The sequence below is a fragment of the Chlorocebus sabaeus genome, chromosome 26 (genome assembly GCF_047675955.1).
Source record: "Chlorocebus sabaeus isolate Y175 chromosome 26, mChlSab1.0.hap1, whole genome shotgun sequence".
In the NCBI taxonomy this organism is placed as follows: domain Eukaryota; kingdom Metazoa; phylum Chordata; class Mammalia; order Primates; family Cercopithecidae; genus Chlorocebus; species Chlorocebus sabaeus.
The window spans coordinates 29604222-29625571 of NC_132929.1; the positions used below are offsets into that span (position 1 = coordinate 29604222).

A 21350-nucleotide genomic window follows, 5' to 3' on the forward strand; every position below is an offset into this window, starting at 1 on the left:
ATCAAAAAACATTATAAACATAGTTGTTGGTAGTGATTTGCTTTAAGTAATTATTTTAAAAGTAAATTTACATTGAAATTCATGTATGCTCCTACCTCCTCTGCAATTTTTCACACATTGTGTATTACGAATACTTTTGAAACATGTTGGAAATGGAATAAATCTAGAATTGAATTCTGATATTTAACATTCATTTCTTTGTAGACACTACATGGAGTTGTGTGGAAATGACAGAGATTCATGAAACCCCTCCTCCAGGAAAGAATGTCTTTCATAGATGGAGCTTTGCTTCTGGTTTGCACAGGACAGCGACAATGTGGCAGAGCCACGCCTGCCCTTCCTGCTCTTTCCAGTGATTCACAGAACATCTGAACAGTGATGCTTGCCTTGGATTTTCAGATTTTCATCCTGATACTTGTTTACTTTTCTGGGGCAGAAAAGCTTGCACTAATTGCTCTCCATGGTGGCTAATTTTTTCAAGAGCTTGATTTTACCTTACATTCATAAGCTTTGCAAAGGAATGTTTACAAAGAAATTGGGCAATACAAACAAAAAAAAAGAGGATCGTCAGCAGAGAAAGGATCAAGACTTTCCTACTGCTGGCCAGACCAAATCCCCCAAATTTTCTTATACCTTTAAAAGCACTGTAAAGAAGATTGCAAAGTGTTCATCTACTCACAACTTATCCACCGAGGAAGACGAGGCTAGTAAAGAGTTTTCCCTCTCGCCAACATTCAGTTACCGAGTAGCTATTGCCAATGGCCTACAAAAGAATACTAAAGTAACCAACACTGATCATGAGGATCTGCTTCAAGAGCTGTCTTCAATTGAGAGTTCCTACTCAGAATCATTAAATGAACTAAGGAGTAGCACAGAAAACCAGGCACAATCAACACACACAATGCCAGTTAGACGCAACAGAAAGAGTTCGAGCAGCCTTGCACCCTCTGAAGGCAGCTCTGACGGGGAGCGTACTCTACATAGCTTAAAACTGGGGGCTTTACGAAAACTGAGAAAATGGAAAAAGAGTCAAGAGTGTGTCTCCTCAGACTCCGAGTTAAGCACCATGAAAAAATCCTGGGGAATAAGAAGCAAGTCTTTGGACAGAACTATCCGAAACCCAAAGACAAATGCCCTGGAGCCAGGGTTCAGTTCCTCTGGCTGCATTAGCCAAACACATGATGTCATGGAAATGATCTTTAAGGAACTTCAGGGAATAAGTCAGATTGAAACAGAACTTTCTGAACTACGAGGGCATGTCAATGCTCTCAAGCACTCCATCGATGAAATCTCTAGCAGTGTGGAGGTTGTACAAAGTGAAATTGAGCAGCTACGTACAGGGTTTGTCCAGTCCCGGAGGGAAACTAGAGACATCCATGATTATATTAAGCACTTAGGTCATATGGGTAGCAAGGCAAGCCTGAGATTTTTAAATGTGCCTGAAGACAGATTTGAATATGTTGAAAGTGTGGTGTACCAAATTCTGATAGATAAAATGGGTTTTTCAGATGCACCAAATGCTATTAAAATTGAATTTGCTCAGAGGATAGGACACCAGAGGGACTGTCCAAATGCAAAGCCTCGACCCATACTTGTGTACTTTGAAACCCCTCAGCAAAGGGATTCTGTCTTAAAAAAATCATATAAACTCAAAGGAACAGGCATTGGAATTTCAACAGATATTCTAACTCATGACATCAGAGAAAGAAAAGAGAAAGGGATACCATCCTCCCAGACATATGAGAGTATGGATATGAAGTTGTCTACTCCAGAGCCAAAAATCAAGAACAATTGGCAGTCACCTGATGACAGTGATGAAGATCTTGAATCTGACCTCAATAGAAACAGTTACGCTGTGCTTTCCAAGTCAGAGCTTCCAACAAAGGGAAGTACTTCCAAGCCAAGCTCAAAATCACACAGTGCTAGATCCAAGAATAAAACTGCTAATAGCAGCAGAATTTCAAATAAATCAGATTATGATAAAATCTCCTCACAGTTGCCAGAATCAGATATCTTGGAAAAGCAAACCACAACCCATTATGCAGATGCAACACCTCTCTGGCACTCACAGAGTGATTTTTTCACTGCTAAACTTAGTCGTTCTGAATCAGATTTTTCCAAATTGTGTCAGTCTTACTCAGAGGATTTTTCAGAAAATCAGTTGTTCACTAGAACTAATGGAAGCTCTCTCCTGTCATCTTCGGACCGGGAGCTATGGCAAAGGAAACAGGAAGGAACAGCGACCCTGTATGACAGTTCCAAGGACCAGCATTTGAATGGAAGTGTTCAGGGTATCCAAGGGCAGACTGAAATTGAAAACACAGAAACTGTGGATAGTGGAATGAGTAATGGCATGGTGTGTGCATCTGGAGACCGGAGTCATTACAGTGATTCTCAGCTCTCTTTACATGAGGATCTTTCTCCATGGAAGGAATGGAATCAAGTAGAGCAAGGAGTTGATTTAGGCTTGGATTCATCCACCCAGGAAGGTTTTGATTATGAAACAAATAGTCTTTCTGACCAACAGCTGGGTGTTTACAATAAAGACCTAGAATACTTGGGAAAGTGCCACAGTGATCTTCAAGATGACTCAGAGAGCTACGACTTAACTCAAGATGACAACTCTTCTCCATGCCCTGGCTTGGATAATGAACCACAAGGCCAATGGGTTGGCCAATATGATTCTTATCAGGGAGCTAATTCTAATGAGCTTTACCAAAATCAAAACCAGTTGTCTATGATGTATGGAAGTCAAAGTGAATTGCAAAGTGATGATTCAGAGGATGCCCCACCCAAATCATGGCATAGTCGATTAAGCATTGACCTTTCTGATAAGACTTTCAGCTTTCCAAAATTTGGATCTACACTGCAGAGGGCTAAATCAGCCTTGGAAGTAGTATGGAACAAAAGCACACAGAGTCTGAGTGGGTATGAGGACAGTGGCTCTTCATTAATGGGGAGATTTCGGACATTATCTCAATCAACTGCAAATGAGTCAAGTACCACACTTGACTCTGATGTCTACACGGAGCCCTATTACTATAAAGCAGAGGATGAGGAGGATTATACTGAACCAGTGGCTGATAATGAAACAGATTATGTTGAAGTGATGGAACAAGTCCTTGCTAAACTAGAAAACAGGACTAGTATTACTGAAACAGATGAACAAATGCAAGAATATGATCACCTTTTATATGAAACACCTTATGAAACCCCACAAGATGAGGGTTATGATGGTCCGGCAGATGATATGGTTAGTGAAGAGGGATTAGAACCCTTAAATGAAACATCAGCTGAGATGGAAATAAGAGAAGATGAAAACCAAAACATTCCTGAACAGCCAGTGGAGATCACAAAGCCAAAGAGAATTCGTCCTTCTTTCAAAGAAGCAGCTTTAAGGGCCTACAAAAAACAAATGGCGGAGTTGGAAGAGAGGATCTTGGCTGGAGGTATTCATGTTTAAATGCTACATTGTAAGCTAATTGTGTTTTAACATCGGGTAGCACTTCTTTAGAGCATGTTCTGTGTTTACTTGGGTGAGAGTTTACTTGCAATGACTTTTCATGCTTCCTCTGAGGAGCATTTTATTTTACTTAGACATCTCTCCTGAGAAGTGGGGCTTGATTTAAAATCAAAGAATATGTTAAATGGGTCATATTGGAATGAGCCCAAACTTAACCCAACACATTGTGGATCAGATTTCTCTGCTCAATTTAGGCACAAACCCCATTTTACATCAACTAACTTTGTGGCATCGGTTGTCAAAGAAAAGGTGAGTGAAATCAAGGGTTAAGTCAACAGCTTGGCGTCTATTTCTTGGTTCCATTAAGTTTACAGGGATGGAGGGAAAGTTGTAGTTAATCTTAAAAAATATGAAAAGATCGACTCTGAGACATAGTTACTCATTTTCCTATCCATTCAACAATTTAGGGATTGCCCATAGGAAAAGTTGTGTCTGCACAGGCTACCATAGGTCAGTCCCATGGAAGACCACGGATTCCCTTACAGCCTACTGGCACAGTCAGGGAGAGCATTAGAACCAAGGCCCTAGGTCATGCCTGAGTGGTCACAAGCTATTCTTTGAGAAGAGATCAGTAAGGGGATAGAGTTGAGTAGTTACCTCCTTAAGAATCAAGTCCCTTCTCCACCATGGAAATGAGAAGAGTACCTTAACTAATAAGTTTAATTGCTTTCTTGTGGGAACAACTTTGGATTACATACTTTTGGAAAGTGATAGTTATATGTTAATGTAAGTGTTTGTTTACTTTTGATTTCTCAACCCAACTTCCTCCGCACTTATTCCAATCCCTTACCATTTATTTTAGTTGCATGCTAATTACTTACATTTTTGGGATAGTCTTTCACAATCTCAATTTAAGTGAATTGCATATTATTATTATGTTCCCTGATCATGGGATTGTCATCATTAACTAAGCTATTACTCTACATAATACTTCACAAAGGTATATATGACCAAATGTTACTTGCTATTATCAAATAACATAATATCTGCAGCCAGTAGCTGGTTATGGCTTCTCTGTCTTGACCAAAGCTGTGATCAAACTCCTCTAAACTAGCCATTTTCTGGGTGATGTGAGTAGACTATTGAATAATCAGAAATCTTTACTGCTAAACTATTTGAATTTCTAAGACAACTGAAATAACTAGGGTTTGCCACTCTAAAAATCCGTCTTTATAAAACAATACAGTTTATGTAATTTATTTAAGAATGATATAAGTCAAAGGGATCTGGAATGCACTGGCTGTTGTGATATTTTGTGTTTTTGTTTTTTTGTTTTTTGCAGGGATGGGTAGTTCTCCACTATATTTAAAACTGATTTAAGAGTGAAAAGCAGTCAAATGTTATGCAAATGTAATTCATATGGTAATAATATGTCTTATATTAGAGTGATTTTTGAGAGTCAGATGTCCTTGTTACTGAAATTCATTTGCTATTTCTTGGGATACAGGCTAGCAGTTTGACGTTATACTTTATTTGCTGTTGATTCAAAGAAGTTTACTCAAAGGCAAATGAAGACTAAGAAGTGCATGAGCGTGTGTGTGTGTGTGTGTGTGTGTGTGTGTGTGTGTGCGCGCGCGGGGGGGATTCTGTATATCTGCTGTGACATAATAGAGAAATGTTTTAATGCCAATTGGTTAATGTAGTTGCTTGAAATGTTAGGCAATATTATAACTAGGACAAGATGATACATTTCAGAAAAATGGATCTTCTTCAACTTTTAAAAATTCCGAATAAGCAACCCTCTGCAAAGCAGATTGTTACTGATGGTGACCCTTCAACCAGCTAAAAAACCTAGTCATCCAGTGGTACTTAACTTTGGAATACACACGTGCTCTTGGTTATCTATAACCACCTGGTTAAGAATAAAAACACAGATAAAACACTCCTGTACCATTCACCTGACATATGAGGCCTGGCTATAGAGGACTCACACCCTTCCATCCTCTTGGAGCTTAGCTTCTTATCCTGTGAGCCAACTGTGAATGGAATCAGTTGGATATCAATTGTTCTACAGGAAATCAGCACACACATTTTTAAGATGGTCTCTGGTTGCTGAAAGGTACCAGATTGACTACCTAGGAAGCTGCGGTAGCCTAGATTTTAAAGGCTATCTCTGCTCCCCTTGGCAGCAGTCAGGCAGTTTTCCCCATCCTGTGCCACCCATATGCCTCTGAAGGAAGGACAGCCAAAGAAGGACATTTTCCGGGCCCCTTTCCTGCTCAGAGCATCCCAAAGAGGTGCCAGTTGTCATGATGGTTTCTGTGCCCATGGCCATCTGCTTACTGGGATTTGGGCATATGCCAACATATTTTTTCTCTCCATGGCTACATAGTTATCATTAGGTAGCAGTGCTATCTTTTCTCCATAAGTAACCTTAGCCAGATTGGAGTGCAGAGCTCTTGCTGTCAAACTGTGGGATGCCGTCTCCCTGACACAGCTTTATGGAATTATAAGCTCACACATTTGAATTATTTATTTCAACTGTTGTCTTCAGGATCCAGAGGATCAGAAAACTCGGATGTTTATAGATGTGGATATTTGGTGATAATGTTTCAGAGAACCTTCACCTTGAACAGCATTCCAGTAGGAAGAGACCTTAGAGTGTGTGTAGCCAGAAGCTTCCCCATGAGGTCAAATTCTTCCAGTGTTGCTGGCCCTTGCTGAGTTGGCACCATTTGTGGAGCTGTCTTGATTCCTACACCATGATGGTGACTCTCTGCTCCCCCACCGTCAGCCTTGTACCACCTATCAACTGGAATTAACTATTTATTGTCTCCTCAAAATTCCCATGTACTTGCCTCTTCTCACACTGACTCTCATATTTATGTGCATTTCTCATTTTCTATTCCAGAATAATCTACAGGGAAGTTGTCTTTTTTTTTATCCTTTGACTTGTACTGTGCCTAGACTAGTGTTTTATACCCATATGGCATTGAGTTAAAAGGTGTTGGATAAATGCCTGAATCAAGAGAGGTGGGATACTAACTAAAAAAACACAAACTTTAAAGTCAAATCCACATTCAAATTGTGGCTGTTAATTGCTAAGACTATGACTTTATCTCCTGAGAGCTCAGAAGAATAGACATAAAAGCTTATTACTCAGAATTACTATATATTATGCACTTTCCAGGCTGTTTACCTGTTTTTCATTCTTTTACTTCTTATAACACCTCTATCAATTTAATTTTATTATTATTGTCCCATTTTACAGGTGAGGAAGCAGATGCTGAAAACTTACCTAGCTTAATCTCATTCAGCTAGTAAGTGGTGGCTCAAGAATTACATGGATTGTTACTCTGGCTATTTAGAGCAGCAATATGCTTATTCCCTTCAAAGATTGTTTTTATTCAAGTTTTTTTTTTTTTTTTTTAATCAGGAAAAACAAGCTTTTATCAGGAAAAACTGATAAAAGATGAAGAACAGAATCAGCCACTAGGTTTAGTTCAACTCAGAGATATTCATGAGAAACCAGTACGAATATAAAAGGCACTAAGCTTCTGGGACTCCCAGGTTATGTTGTGAAATAGTTCATTATCAGTCTTTCTACTTCAAATCATTGGTTCATTTTATAAATCAAGATTTGTAGAGTGCAATAAGCACTGTACTAAAACAGCTGCTTGAAGGATGTTGTATTTGCAGTCTGATACACTTTACATGAAATTAGAACCTAAAGTCAGTTGGAAGTATTAATAATTTTCCTAGCAGAAGAACAAAAATCTTGTTCTGAAAAAGACTGTGATAGTGGAAATTAGCATACTTCCTAGTTTTAGTGGAAATTAGCATACTTCCTAGTTTTTACATCATGGTATATATTTTGTTTTCTGAATGGTTATAAAACTGTCCAAATATTTTGACTTCCAAGTAAGGATATAAAATTGAAGGTATTAAAATTTCCTAACATATATACTTTGTTAGACTAGTGGTTCCCAATCTGGCTGGTTGTTAGAATCATCTGGAAAGTCTTTGTAGTAGTTGTTCCTGGGATGTTGTTTTAAAATGACCAATTATTAGCATATTTTCACAGATCATTGTGACTTGGTGGTCCTACAATGGGGCCAGGCATGTGCATTTAAAATTACACGAGTTACTGATGTAATATATGCCCTTTCATAAAACAACAGCAACAACCACACACACAATTAAAAGCATAATAAAACAAAATCTAAAGTGAAAAGTAAAATACCTCACCTGTGGACAGTCCAGGTCAGGAGGATGGAGTCTGGCTATTCACATGCTCCCTTGATGGTTCTGAGGAATGTGATCAACAGAGCACATTTGAAGAGCACTTCTAAAAGCTATGTAGCAAATATACCTGCCCACATGGCATTCTTAATTTCCCCCTTTTTTAACTTGAAAGAGATAAAATCAGTCTAAGGAAAAATATTAATGATTTTTCTTTCTTTTGATTTTTTGAGACAAATTCTCACTCTGTTGCCCAGACAAGAGTGCAGTGGCATGATCTTGGCTCACTGCAACCTCCGCCTCCTGAGTTCAAGCAATTCTCCTGCCTCAGCCTCCCTAGTAGCTGGGACTACAGGTGCCTGCCACCACACTCAGCTAATTTTTGTGTGTGTGTATTTTTTTATTAGAGATGGAGTTTCACCATATTAACCAGACTGGTCTCAAATTCCTGACCTCATGATCCGCCTGCCTCGGCCTCCCAAAGTGTTGGGATTATAAGCGTGAACCGCCGCACCCGGCCAATTTTTCTTAACTTAAAAACAAAAGATGTTTTATCAACCTTCCAGAGTTAAGTAGATTATTACATTTTGTGAAAAGGCTTTAGTAATATCTACATATGAAAATAGAAGAGCAACAGATGTATTCCTTAAAAGGTATGTATAAATTGAAAATTTTAGAAATCATGTATATCAAAAATCCTAGGGGATTTTCCCGTAGAAACCATTCAGTGCATAATTTTGCCTACAGATAAATTCCTATCATTCCACATTTTATCTGTTTTTGTAACTTTGAGGCTTTTTTTTTTTTTTTTTGGTATATCTTCCTTCAACGATAGCAATATTGGTAATAGTAGAAGGCAACTTATCTGCAAAATGTTGCATAAAAAGGTAGTGAATAACAATAACCTTTTGTCTAGTATTTTTTGCTTCTAATACGCTAGAATTATCTATAATGTAAAGTGGTTCTCTTGTTTAATTGACAACATTTTTATTTGACAATAAATTTTTTTATGATTATACTGTAAGTTCTAGGGTACACGTGCACAACATGCAAGTTTGTTACATATGTATACATGGGCTATGTTGGTTTGCTGCACCCATTAACTTGTCATTTACATTAGGTATATCTCCTAATGCTGTATCTCCCCCCACCCCCTTCCCCACAATAGGCCCCAGTGTTGATGTTCCCCTTCCTGTGTCCAAGTGACCTCATTGTTCAATTCCCCGCTATAAGTGAGAACATGCGGTGTTTGGTTTTCTGTTCTTACGATAGTTTGCTGAGAATGATGGTTTCCAGCTGCATCCATGTGCCTACAAAGGACATGAACTCATCCTTTTTTGTGGCTGCATAGTATTCCATGATATATATGTGCCACGTTTTCTTAATCCAGTCTCTCACTGATGGACATTTGGGTTGATTCCAAGTCTTTGCTATTGTGAATAGTGCCACAGTAAACATACGTGTGCCTGTGTCTTTATAGCAGCATGATTTATAATCCTTTGGGTATATACCCAGTAATGGGATGGCTGGGTCATATGGTACTTCTAGTTCTAGATCCTTGAAGAATCACCACACTGTTTTCCACAATGGTTGAACTAGTTTACAGTCCCACCAACAGTGTAAAAGTGTTCCTATTTCTCCACATCCTCTCCAGCACCTGTTGTTTCCAGACTTTTTAATGATTGCCATTCTAACTGGTGTTAGATGGTATCTCATTGTGGTTTTGATCTGCATTTCTCTGATGGTGAGTGATGATGAGCATCTCTTCATGTGTCTGTTGGCTGCTTTAATGTCTTCTTTTGAGAAGTGTCTGTTCATATCCTTTGCCCACTTTTTGATGGGGTTTGTTTTTTTCTTATAAATTTGTTTGAGTTCTTTGTGGATTCTGGTCATTAGCCCTCTGTCAGATGAGTAGGTTGCAAAAATTTTCTCCCATTCTGTAGGTTGCCTGTTCACTCTGATGGTAGTTTCTTTTGCTGTGCGGAAGCTCATTAGTTTAATTAGATCCCATTTATCAATTTTGGCTTTTGTTGCCGTTGCTTTTAGTGTTTTAGATATGAAGTCCTTGCCCATGCCTATGTCCTGAATGGTATTGCTTAGGTTTTCTTCTAGGGTTTTTATGGTTTTAGATCTAACATTTAAGTCTCTAATCCATCTTGAATGAATTTTTGTATAAGGTGTGAGGAGGGGATCCAGTTTCAGCTTTCTACTTATGGCTAGCCAGTTTTCCCAGCACCCTTTATTAAATAGGGAATCCTTTTCCCATTTCTTGTTTTGGTCAGGTTTGTCACAGATCAGATGGCTGTATATGTGTGGTATTATTTCTGAGGGCTCTGTTATGTTCCATTGGTCTATATCTCTGTTTTGGTACCAGTACCATGCTGTTTTGGTTACTGTAGCCTTGTAGTATAGTTTGAAGTCAGGTAGTGTGATGCCTCCAGCTTTATTCTTTTGGCTTAGGATTGTCTTAGCAATGTGGACTCTTTTTTGGTTCCATATGAACTTTAAAGAAGTTTTTTTCCAATTCTGTGAAGAAAGTCATTGGTAGCTTCATGGGGATGGCATTGAATCTATCAATTACCTTGGGCAGTATGGCCATTTTCACGATATTGATTCTTCCTATCCATGAGCATGGTATGTTCTTCCATTTGTTTGTGTCCTCTTTTATTTCACTGAGCAGTGGTTTGTAGTTCTCCTTGAAGGTGTCCTTCACATCCCTTGTAAGTTGGATTCCTAGGTATTTTATTCTCTTTGAAGCTATTGTGAATGGGAGTTCATTCATGATTTGGCTCTCTGTTTGTCTGTTACTGGTGTATAAGAATGCTAATGACTTTTGCACATTGATTTTGTATCCTGAGACTTTGATGAAGTTGCTTATCAGCTTAAGGAGATTTTGGGCTGAGTCGATGGGGTTTTCTAAATATACAATCATGTCATCTGCAAACAGGGACAATTTGATTTCTTCTTTTCCTAGTTGAATACCCTTTATTTCTTTCTCTTGCCTGATTGCCCTAGCCAGAACTTCCAACACTATGTTGAATAGGAGTAGTGAGAAAGGGCATTCCTGTCTTGTGCCAGTTTTCAAAGGGAATGTTTCCAGTTTTTACCCATTCAGTATGATATTGGCTGTGGGTTTGTCATAAATAGCTCTTATTATTTTGAGATATGTTCCATCAATAACAAATTTATTGAGCGTTTTTAGCATGAAGGGCTGTTGAATTTTGTCAAATGCCTTTTCTGCATCTATTGAGATAATCATGTGGTTTTTGTCTTTGGTTCTGTTTGTATGCTGGATTACGTTTATTGATTTGCATATGTTGAACCAGCCTTGCATCCCAGGAATGAAGCCCACTTGGTCATGATGGACAAACTTTTTGATGTGCTGTTGGATTCAATTTGCCAGTATTTTATTGAGGATTTTTGCATTGATGTTCATCAGGGATATTGGTCTAAAATTCTCTTTTTTTGTTGTGTCTCTGCCAGGCTTTGGTATCAGGATGATGTTGCCTCATAAAATGAGTTAGGGAGGATTCCCTCTTTTTCCATTTATTGGAATAGTTTCAGAAGGAATGGTACCAACTCCTCCTTGTACCTCTGGTAGAATTCGGCTGTGAATCCGTCTGGTCCTGGACTTTTTTTGGTTGATAGGCTATTAATTATTGCCTCAATTTCAGAGCCTGTTATTCATCTATTCAGGGATCCAATTTCTTCCTGGTTTAGCCTTGGGAGAGTGTATATGTCCAGGAATTTATCCAGTTCTTCTAGGTTTTCTAGTTTATTTGCATAGAGGTGTTTATTGTATTCTCTGATGGTAGTTTGTATTTCTGTGGGGTTGGTGGTGATATCCCCTTTATCATTTTTTATTGCGTCTATTTGATTCTTCTCTCTTTTCTTCTTTATTAGTCTTGCTAGTAGTCTATCCATTTTGTTGATCTTTTCAAAAAACCAGCTCCTGGATTCATTGATTTTTTGGAGGGTTTTTTGTGTCTCTATCTCCTTCAGTTCTGCTCTGATCTTAGTTATTTCTTGCCTTCTGCTAGCTTTTGAATGTGTTTGCTCTTGCTTCTCTAATTCTTTTAGTTGTGATGTTAGGGTGTCAATTTTAGATCTTTCCTGCTTTCTCTTGTGGGCATTTAGTGCTATAAATTTCCCTCTACACACTGCTTTAAATGTGCCCCAGAGATTCTGGTGTGTTGTATCTTTGTTATCATTGGTTTCAAAGAACATCTTTATGTCTGCCTTCATTTCGTTATGTACCCAGTAGTCATTGACGAACAGGTTGTTCAGTTTCCATGTAGTTGAGTGGTTTTGATTGAGTTTCTTAGTCCTGAGTTCTAGTTTGATTGCACTGTGGTCTGAGAGACAGTTTGTTATAATTTCTGTTCTTGTACATTTGCTGAGGAGTGCTTTACTTCCAACTATGTGGTCAATTTTGGAATAAGTGCGATGTGGTGCTGAGAAGAATCTATATTCTGTTGATTTGGGGTGGAGAGTTCTGTAGATGTCTATTAGATCTGCTTGGTGCAGAGTTGAGTTCAATTCATGGATATCCTTGTTAATTTTCTGTCTCATTGATCTGTCTAATGTTGACAGTGGTGTGTTAAAGACTCCCATTGTTATTGTATGGGAATCTAAGTCTCTTTATAAGTCTCTGAGGACTTGCTTTATGAATCTGGGTGCTCCTGTATTGGGTGCATATATATTTAGGATAGTTAGCTCTTCTTATTGAATTGATCCCTTTACCGTTATGTAATGACCTTCTTTATCTCTTTTGATCTCTGTTGGTTTAAAGTCTGTTTTATCAGAGACTAGGATTGCAACCCCTGCCTTTTTTTGTTTCCATTTGCTTGGTAGATCTTCCTCCATCCCTTTATTTTGAGCCTATGTGTGTGTCTGCATGTGAGATGGGTCTCCTGAATACAGCAGACTGATGGGTCTTGACTCTTTATCCAATTTGCCAGTCTGTGTCTTTTAATTGGACCATTTAGTCCATTTATATTTACGGTTAATATTGTTATGTGTGAACTTGATCCTGTCATTATGATATTTGGTAGTAATTTTGCTCGTTAGTTGATGCAGTTTCTTCCTAGCCTCGATGGTCTTTACATTTTGTCATGTTTTTGCAATGACTGGTACCTGTTTTTCCTTTCTATGTTTAGTGCTTCCTTCAGGATCTCTTGTAGGGCAGGCCTGGCGGTGACATAATCTCTAAGCATTTGCTTGTGTGTAAAGGATTTTATTTCTCCTTCACTTATGAAACTTAGTTTCCTGGATATGAAATTCTGGGTTTAAAATTCTTTTCTTTAAGAATGTTGAATATTGGCCCCCACTCTCTTCTGGCTTGGAGAGTTTCTTCCGAGAGATCTGCTGTCAGTCTGATGGGTTTCCCTTTGTGTGTAACCCGACCTTTCTCTCTGGCTGCCCTTAATATATTTTTTCCTTCATTTTAACTTTGGTGAATCTGACAATTATGTATCTTGGAGTTGCTCTTCTTGAGGAATATTTTTGTGGCATTCTCTGTATTTCCTGAATTTGAAAATTGGCCTGCCTTGCTAGGTTGGGGAAGTTCTCCTGGATAATATCCTACAGAGTGTTTTCCTACTTGGTTTCAGTTTCCCCTTCACTTTCAGGCACACCAGTCAGATGTAGATTTTGGTCTTTTCACATAATCCCATATTTCTTGGAGGTTTTGTTCATTTCTTTTTACTCTTTTTTTTTCCCTAAAATTATCTTCTTGCTTCACTTCATTCATTTGATCTTCAATCACTGATACTCTTTCTTCCAGTTGATTGAGTTGGTTACTGAAGCTTGTGTATTTGTCACGTAGTTCTCCTGTCATGGTTTTCATCTCTATCAGTTTGTTTGTGGATTTTTCTGCATTAGTTATTCTAGTTATCCATTCTTCCATTCTTTTTTCAAGGTTTTTAGTTTCTTTGTGCTGGGTACATAGTTCCTCCTTTAGCTCTGAGAAGTTTGATCAACTGAAGCCTTCTTCTCTCAGCTCGTCAAAGTCATTCTCCATTCAGCTTTGTTCTGTTGCTGGCGATGAGCTTCGTTCCTTTGGAGGGGGAGATGCACTCTGATTTTTTGAATTTCCAGCTTTTCTGCACTGCTTTTTCCCCATCTTTGTGGTTTTATCTGCCTTTAGTCTTTGATGATGGTGACGTACTGATGGGGTTTTGGTGAGGGTGTCCTTTCTGTTTGTTAGTTTTCCTTCTAACAGTCAGGATCCTCAGCTGCAGGTCTGTTGGAGTTTGCTTGAGGTCCACTCCAGACCCTGTTTCCCTGGGTATCAGCAGCAGAGGCTGCAGAAGATAGAATATTGCTGAACAGCAAGTGTTGCTGTCTGATTCTTGCTCTGGAAGCTTTGTCTCAGAGGTGTACCCAGTCGTGTGAGGTGTGAGGTGTCAGTCTGCACCTAGTTGGGGATGTCTCCCAGTTAGGCTACTCAGGGGTCAGGGACCCACTTGAGCAGGCAGTCTGTCCATTCTCAGATCTCAACCTCTGTGCTGGGAGAACCACTGCTCTCTTCAAAGCTGTCAGACAGGGACATTTACATCTGCAGAGGTTTCTGCTGCTTTTTGTTTAGCTATGCCCTGTCCCCAGAGGTGGAGTCTACAGAGGCAGGCAGGCCTCCTTGAGCTGAAGTGGGCTCCACCCAGTTTGAGCTTCCCGGAGACTTTGTTTACCTACTAAAGCCTCAGCAATTTGGGCGCCCCTCCCCCAGCCTCGCTGCTGCCTTGCAGTTAGATCTCAGATTGCTGTGCTAGCAGTGAGGGAGGCTCCGTGGGCGTGGGACCCTCTGAGCCAGGCGCGGTATTTATCTCCTGGTGTGCCGTTTGCTAAGACCCTTGGTAAAGGGCAGTATTTGGGTGGGAGTTACCCCATTTTCCTGGTGTTGTGTGTCTCAGTTTCCCTTGGCTAGGAAAAGGAATTTCCTTCCTCCTTGAGCTTCCCAGCTGAGGCGATGCCTCACCCTGCTTCTGCTCTCACTGGTTGGGCTGCACCCACTGACCAGCACCGACTGTCTGACACACCCCAGTGAGATGAACCCAGTAGCTAAGTTGAAAATGCAGAAATCACCCGTCTTCTGTGTCACTCACGCTGGGAGCTGGAGGCTGGAGCTGTTCCTATTTGGCCATCTTCCTGATGAATCGATAATAACATTTTTAATTGACAATAACAATTGTGTATATGTATGGGGTATAATGTAATGTTTTGAGTTACATATACATTGCAGAAAGATTCAAACAAGCTAATTAACATATCCATGACCTTATGACATATCACTTTTTTTTCAGTAAGAACATGACAAATCTATTCTTTTAGTAATTTTGAAATATACAGTGTTATTATTGACTGTGGTTACCGTACTGTGCAGTAGATCACTAACGTTTATTCTTCCAGTCTAGCTCAAACTTTTTACCCTTTGATCAACATCTCCTCTTTTCCCACCTCACTCCCTACCCCCACCCTTAGCCTCAGGTAATCCACCTTTCTAAAATCTGTTTCTCTGAGATTGACTTTGTTAGATTCCACATATAATTGAGATTATACAGTATTTTTCTTCCTGTGCCTGACTTATTTCATTTAGCATAATGTCCTTCAGTTACATCCGTGTTGTCACAATTACGGATTCCTTTCTTTTTAAAGACTGTGTAGTGTTCCATTATGTGTACATCTACTTTTTTATCCATTCATCCACTGGTAGACACTTAAGTTGTTTCATATCTTGGCTGTTGAGAATATTGCTGAAGTAAACATGGAAGTGCAGCTATCTCTTTGAAATTTCAGTCTCAATTCCTTTGGATATACAGCCCTGAGATGCATGATGACATTTCAATTGATGATGGACTGCATATATGACAGTCTGCATATACGATGGTGGTCCCAAAATATTATGATACTTTAGTTTTACTGTACCTTTCCTATGTTTGAATATGTTTAGATACACATTTGCGAGTGTGTTACAGTTGTCTACAGTAATCACTACAGTAACATGCTCTATGTGTCAAATTGTAAATGTTTGTGTATCTAAACATATCTAGCAGCAATAGGCTATACCATATAGTCTAGGTGTATAGTAGGTGATAACATTTACATTTGTGTAAGGTACAGTCTATGATGTTCAAGCAATGACAAAATCACCTAATGACTTATTTCTCAGAACGTATCCCTGTTGTTAAGCAACACATGACTGAATATGAAGAAGTGGAATTGCTAGATTATATTTTCTAGTAATTATATATTTAGTTTTTTAAGGAACCTCTGTGGTATTTTCTGAAATGGCTGTGCTAATGTACATTCCTACCAATAATGTACAAGAATTTCCTTTTCTCTACATCCTCACACCCACTTGTTATTATCATCTTTTTGTAACAGGTGTGAGGTGACATTACGCTGTGGGTTTTTGGCTTTTTCTTTCTTTTCTTTTCTTTCTTTCTTTTTTTAGTTTTCTTTTCTTTTTTTTTTTAAAGCAACAGGGTCTCTGTCACCCAGGCTGGAGCACGTTGATGATCATGGCTCACTGCAGCCTCAAACTTCAGGGATCAAGTGATTCTCCTGCCTCAGCTTCCAGAGTAGCTTGGATTACAAGAAAAAGCCATCCCAGCCCAGCCTCTTTGTGGTGTTAATTTGCATTTTCCTGAGATATTGAGCATTGTTTGATATATCTTCCATTTACATCTATCCTTTTGATAAACGTCTGCTCAGGTTCTTTGCCTATTTTAAAACCAGGTTACTTATTTTCTTACTATTGACTTGTTTGGTTTCCTTATATATTTTGGATTTTAGCCCCTTATCAAATATATGGTTTGCAAATAATATTTTCTTCCAATCCATAGATTGTCTCATCTTTCTGTAGATTGTTTCCTTCGCTCTGCAGAAGCTTTTTACTTCGATGTAATTCCATTTGCCTATTTTGCTTTTACTGTCTGTGCTTTTGGAGTGAAAGGAGACCTGTAAGGTGTGAAGTGGCCAAGGGCCCCTAGAAGCAGTAGAGAACCAGCTAGGGACATTACTTCTTGCTAGAGATAAAGCCTAAAAGGTCCAACAGTATAATTCATCTAGGAGGCAAGACTAGAAACCAAAGAATACATGTGTTTGTAAATTGGTTCAGAGGGGAGAAAGATAATATATATCAGGAGATTAGTCCCAACTGCAGCCAAAGTGTTTAAGTGTATTCTGGTGTGAAATGGAACTAAGAGAAAGGGAAAGAAACCAGTAGGTATCCTATTCTATTAGACTCAGTTCTAGGCATTTTAACTTTATACTTGTCATCAGAGCTTTGGGAAGAAGGTACTGTTAGCCTCATCTTACAAATGAGATGACTGAGTCTCAGAGGAGCAAAACAAGGGAGGCCCAACATCACATAGCGTATTAAGGGTATTGGTTGACTCCTGTTGTGCCTTGCCCAGAATCCAAAGTCTGATGCTCTTTCCCTGACATCCTGTTGCTAATGCAGGCCGGTCTTGTCATGAAAAATTATGGCTTATGTTTTTAAGCATCTGTGTAAGTTGTACATTTAAAGTCAGCCAATTTTGTGTTAGCAAATGTAGTTACATACTGATCTCTCTTAATAAAAGGTAAGTGATAATAGTTTGTGCTAAGAGATAGTATCATATTTTTAGGAAGTTTTGTAAGTCTGGAGAGGGGATGCTAGTCACTTGAAAATATTTTATTGGAGTGAAGAAGTTAGGTGTCAATAACATTAGTTTTTGAGAATTAAAAAATTTTATAGAAGGTAAGAAATTCAAAAGGATATACAAAGACCCATGAACAGGAATAACAAAAATGTTGCAGAGTTCATGAATGCTGTTAAGTTATATTATCACTATTAAATGGCTTCCAAACTATAAGACTGGAATACCTGCCTTTGTAGGAAGCTAAGGTCATGGTGCATCTTTGGAGGGAAATATTAACTGACAATGAAAGATGGGAATTTCCAGGTTGTACTAGGAATGTTGTTGCAAAGCGTACAATACAAACTACCATATCTCAGAGATTCAAGAAATGATGTTATGTCAAAACCTCAGATGAATGAGTTTTTTTTTTTTTTTTTTGCTTGTTTCTGCTCATGTTATCATTCATGTTATTCCTTCAGGCTCAAACACAGACATATTTTATAGAAATTATAAATCAGTTTTGAGATTGCTGTGTGGATATAAGATAAACTCTGAATTCTGGTGCAGTATAGCAAAGGGTAGCCTAATCAATTATAACGAAATAGGTGAGACTGGGGTAGATGGAATAGGTATATCCAGTGGGGCAACTTAGGCTCTGGCATAAAATTCAGGAGCAAGGGAGGAGAGGGGGTCCAGTGCAGCAGAGGAAAACCTGCCACCTGGAAAGTATGCCTCAGACCACAGATGATGGCTTCCAAAGCATTTAGGACTCTAACTCTGGGTATCACTTGGATAGGCTCTCAACATCCCAGAATGAGAACTATTAAGAGAAATACAAATCCTAGGAGGGATTAAGGTACTAGAGAGGTTATCAAGACAATTACCTAGTTACCTAAACTAAGACCCAAGATGAGAAATGGGTATCTGAAACAGGTGAAAGCCTTATTGTTCAGAATGTATCCAATGACTGAGCCCAATTTGCAAGCAGAATGTTTTGATGCTGAGTCCAAGGGAGATGGACTCAAATAGAACTGTTTCCTGCGCTAAAGATAGTAGCTTAGGTTGCCTCCATAGGCTGTAAAACTGGACAGAGCTAAATGCATGGATTGACTTCTACACCATGGCTCATTTCAGCCTATTGTATGCTTCTGTTAAAAAAAATATGCTATGGAGGCTGGGTGCGGTGGCTCATGCCTGTAATCTCAGCACTTTGGAAGGCTAAGGTGGGCAGATCACGAGGTCAGAAGATCGAGACCATCCTGGCTAACATGGTGAAACCCTGTCTCTAAAAACACAAAAAATTAGCTGGGTGTGGTCGCGGACGCCTGTAGTCCCAGCTACTTGGTAGGCTGAGGCAGGAGAATGGCGCGAACCCAGGAGGCAGAGCTTGCAGTGAGCCAAGATCGTGCCACTGCACTCCAGCTTGGGCGTCAGAGCGAAACTCCATCTAATATATATATATATATATATATATATGTGTGTGTGTGTGTGTGTGTGTGTGTGTGTGCGCGCGCGCTGTGGAATCTTGTTAATCACTTCATTCATCAAATTTAACTTACTCTCAGCTACTTCCAAATATTCCATAAACCATCTGAAGATAACAGTGATTCATAATTGGCAAACAACTGTGAAATAAGAAGAAATGATCCATAGGCAATGCCAAAAGTTCCCAAGATACATTGAGCAATGTCACTTTATTTAGAGTAAGTGTATCTCTCCCTCAGCCCTCCAATCATCTTCACTGCCCTCAACATATCTTTTATTTTCTCTCTAACTCAACTATGATGACTTCAAAAGGGATGTTGTTTATTTTGGAGTATGACATTTGTTCTGTGTGTATGTGTTTCATGGAGCATTGGCACACACAAACACATACTTTCATTAGTGTTCTTAAGAACCCTAGAAGGTTTGTAGCTTAATAATGGGTAACATTTATTAATTCCTTTCTTATGTGCCAGATACTATTCTAAATACTTTACACTGTATCAAATCATATCCTCACAATAACCCTATGAAATGGGTATTATTTTTGACCCCATTTTATGGGTGTAAAACAGAAATACTGTAACTTATCTAAGAGGAGGGGGAAGAAATCCAGTATTTGTACTTCGGCGTTTCTCTTCCAGATTCTGTGTGTGTAAGCATTACTGCACACAGCCTAGTTTAGAATTCCAGAAATTAAGTGTCGGTGTTCAACTGTATAAGATGGAGAAACTGAGGTAAATATTGATTTACCCAACAGCACCAATTTGTCAGTAGAACTGCAATTACAAGCTATTTTCCCAAATCATAAGCCAGCACTCAAACGATCAGACCATTCTCACATCTTACATGATATTATTACAGGCAACATGATTATCCAGGTGTCATTTCTGTATAACTTGTGATAAAATAAATTGTTGACTGCATATAATAGTGGCAACAAGAAATGACAGCTTGAATATAATCTTCTTATTTCCCAGAGATGTAGGTTAAGCTTCTCCCGCCCTTTTAATGCCTTTTCTGATGTCTTCCACAAGACAGTGTCTTGTGGAAAGCCCATGGTTTTAGATTTACATTTCTGTTCTTTAGTGATTACAGTTAAGGCACACATACTTGTGCTCTTATATACATATATAAAACGATAATTTACTTAATGTTTAAAAAAGCATTTTACTATCTGAGGGAAATGAATAGGAAATTCTCGAGTTGATCAACATGCCCTTTGCATTTTCTAGAAACATAATGCAAATGGAGTATTTTAAAAAGTTATCTATCATATATATTGACTCCTCATAAAACATTAATGGAGTAGACTATGACCGAAGTCCCCAAGTCTCTATTCCCTAAAGATAATTACCGGTCATTAATGTAGGTTGTAAATGTAGCATATGATGAGATCAGGTAACAGACCCAGGATTTCTGAATCCTCCTCTGGTATTCTTTGCACAATAACATGCTCTTAGCTACTTGTGCATGTTTATGCTTCTTCTAGAAGTTAGAACACCTGGCCTATAATACAAACTTTGGGACTGCTTCAAGGGTATTTCTCTACTGACTGCTAAAGTTAGTGGTTCTCAGGTTGCATTAAAATCATCTGGAGTCATTTATTAAAGACATAGATTCCTTCATCCAATCTCCAGTTGATTTTGCTGTAGGGTGACCCACGGATCACATTAAGAAATGAGTAATGGTTAATAATTAATATCTCATCCCAAGTCCTCTTTTCACTCCTTTTTGAGTGATGTGATTAGTTCCATTGGCTACAGTTATCATCTGTGTCCCGATGATCCCAAATCAGTGTTTTCAGGCTAATTATCCTCTCTCAAACCTAGACTGTTATATATATTTATTCTTTCAGTCATTAATTCATGCATTGGTTCATTCATTCTTCAATAAATCTTTAATTTTCTGGCTTGGCATCTGGGATATAGTAATGACAAATCATATTTGGTCTTTGTCATCACTGAAGTGGGTGAGAGGAATTTAATTTTAAAAATTGCACAATTATGTTGTTTCCAACTTTGATAATGGCTGTAGAAGCAAATACAAAGTGTTAAGAGGGCACATTACAGTTTAGAGGTTAGAGAAGGCTTCCCTAAGGAAATGGTATTTGATCTGAGATTTGAAGAATGAATAATTGGGCCAGGCTAAGAGAAAGGAAAATATCCCCTCAGGCAGAGGAAATAGCATGAGCCATGTTCTGTATGCAGGAAATGGTATGATGTGTTTGAGGAATTGAAAAACAAACAAACAAACAAAAACAGGTAAAGGGTGTAAGACAAATCTGGTGCAACAATCAGAGGCCACCTTTTCTGTGTCTTTTGAATCTTTCGGAGATTTTATGTTTACTCCTAGACACTATGGAAAGCCATGGGAGAGGAGTAAGATAATGAGTTGTAGGAGTTATGTCAAATGAGATATCCTGCTGAACTCTCCTCTTTTGTTTTGTTTTTGAGACAGAGTCTCGCTCTGTTGCCCAGGGTGGAGTGCAGTGGCAGGATCTTGGCTCACTGCAACCTCCACCCCCCTGGATTCAAGTG

General features: G+C 38.8%; 1 protein-coding gene across 1 annotated transcript in view; it reads left to right on the top strand.

Annotated features, from left to right (window-relative positions):
• The first annotated feature begins 457 nt into the window (after positions 1 to 457).
• UNC13C (unc-13 homolog C) overlaps positions 458 to 21350 on the top strand; it is a 624577-nt gene continuing 603684 nt past the window's right edge. The window contains exon 1 of the mRNA XM_008016541.3: positions 458 to 3449. Coding sequence (XP_008014732.3) covers positions 461 to 3449 — 2989 coding nt within the window. The 5' untranslated portion in view covers positions 458 to 460. The remainder of the gene's footprint in view (positions 3450 to 21350) is intronic.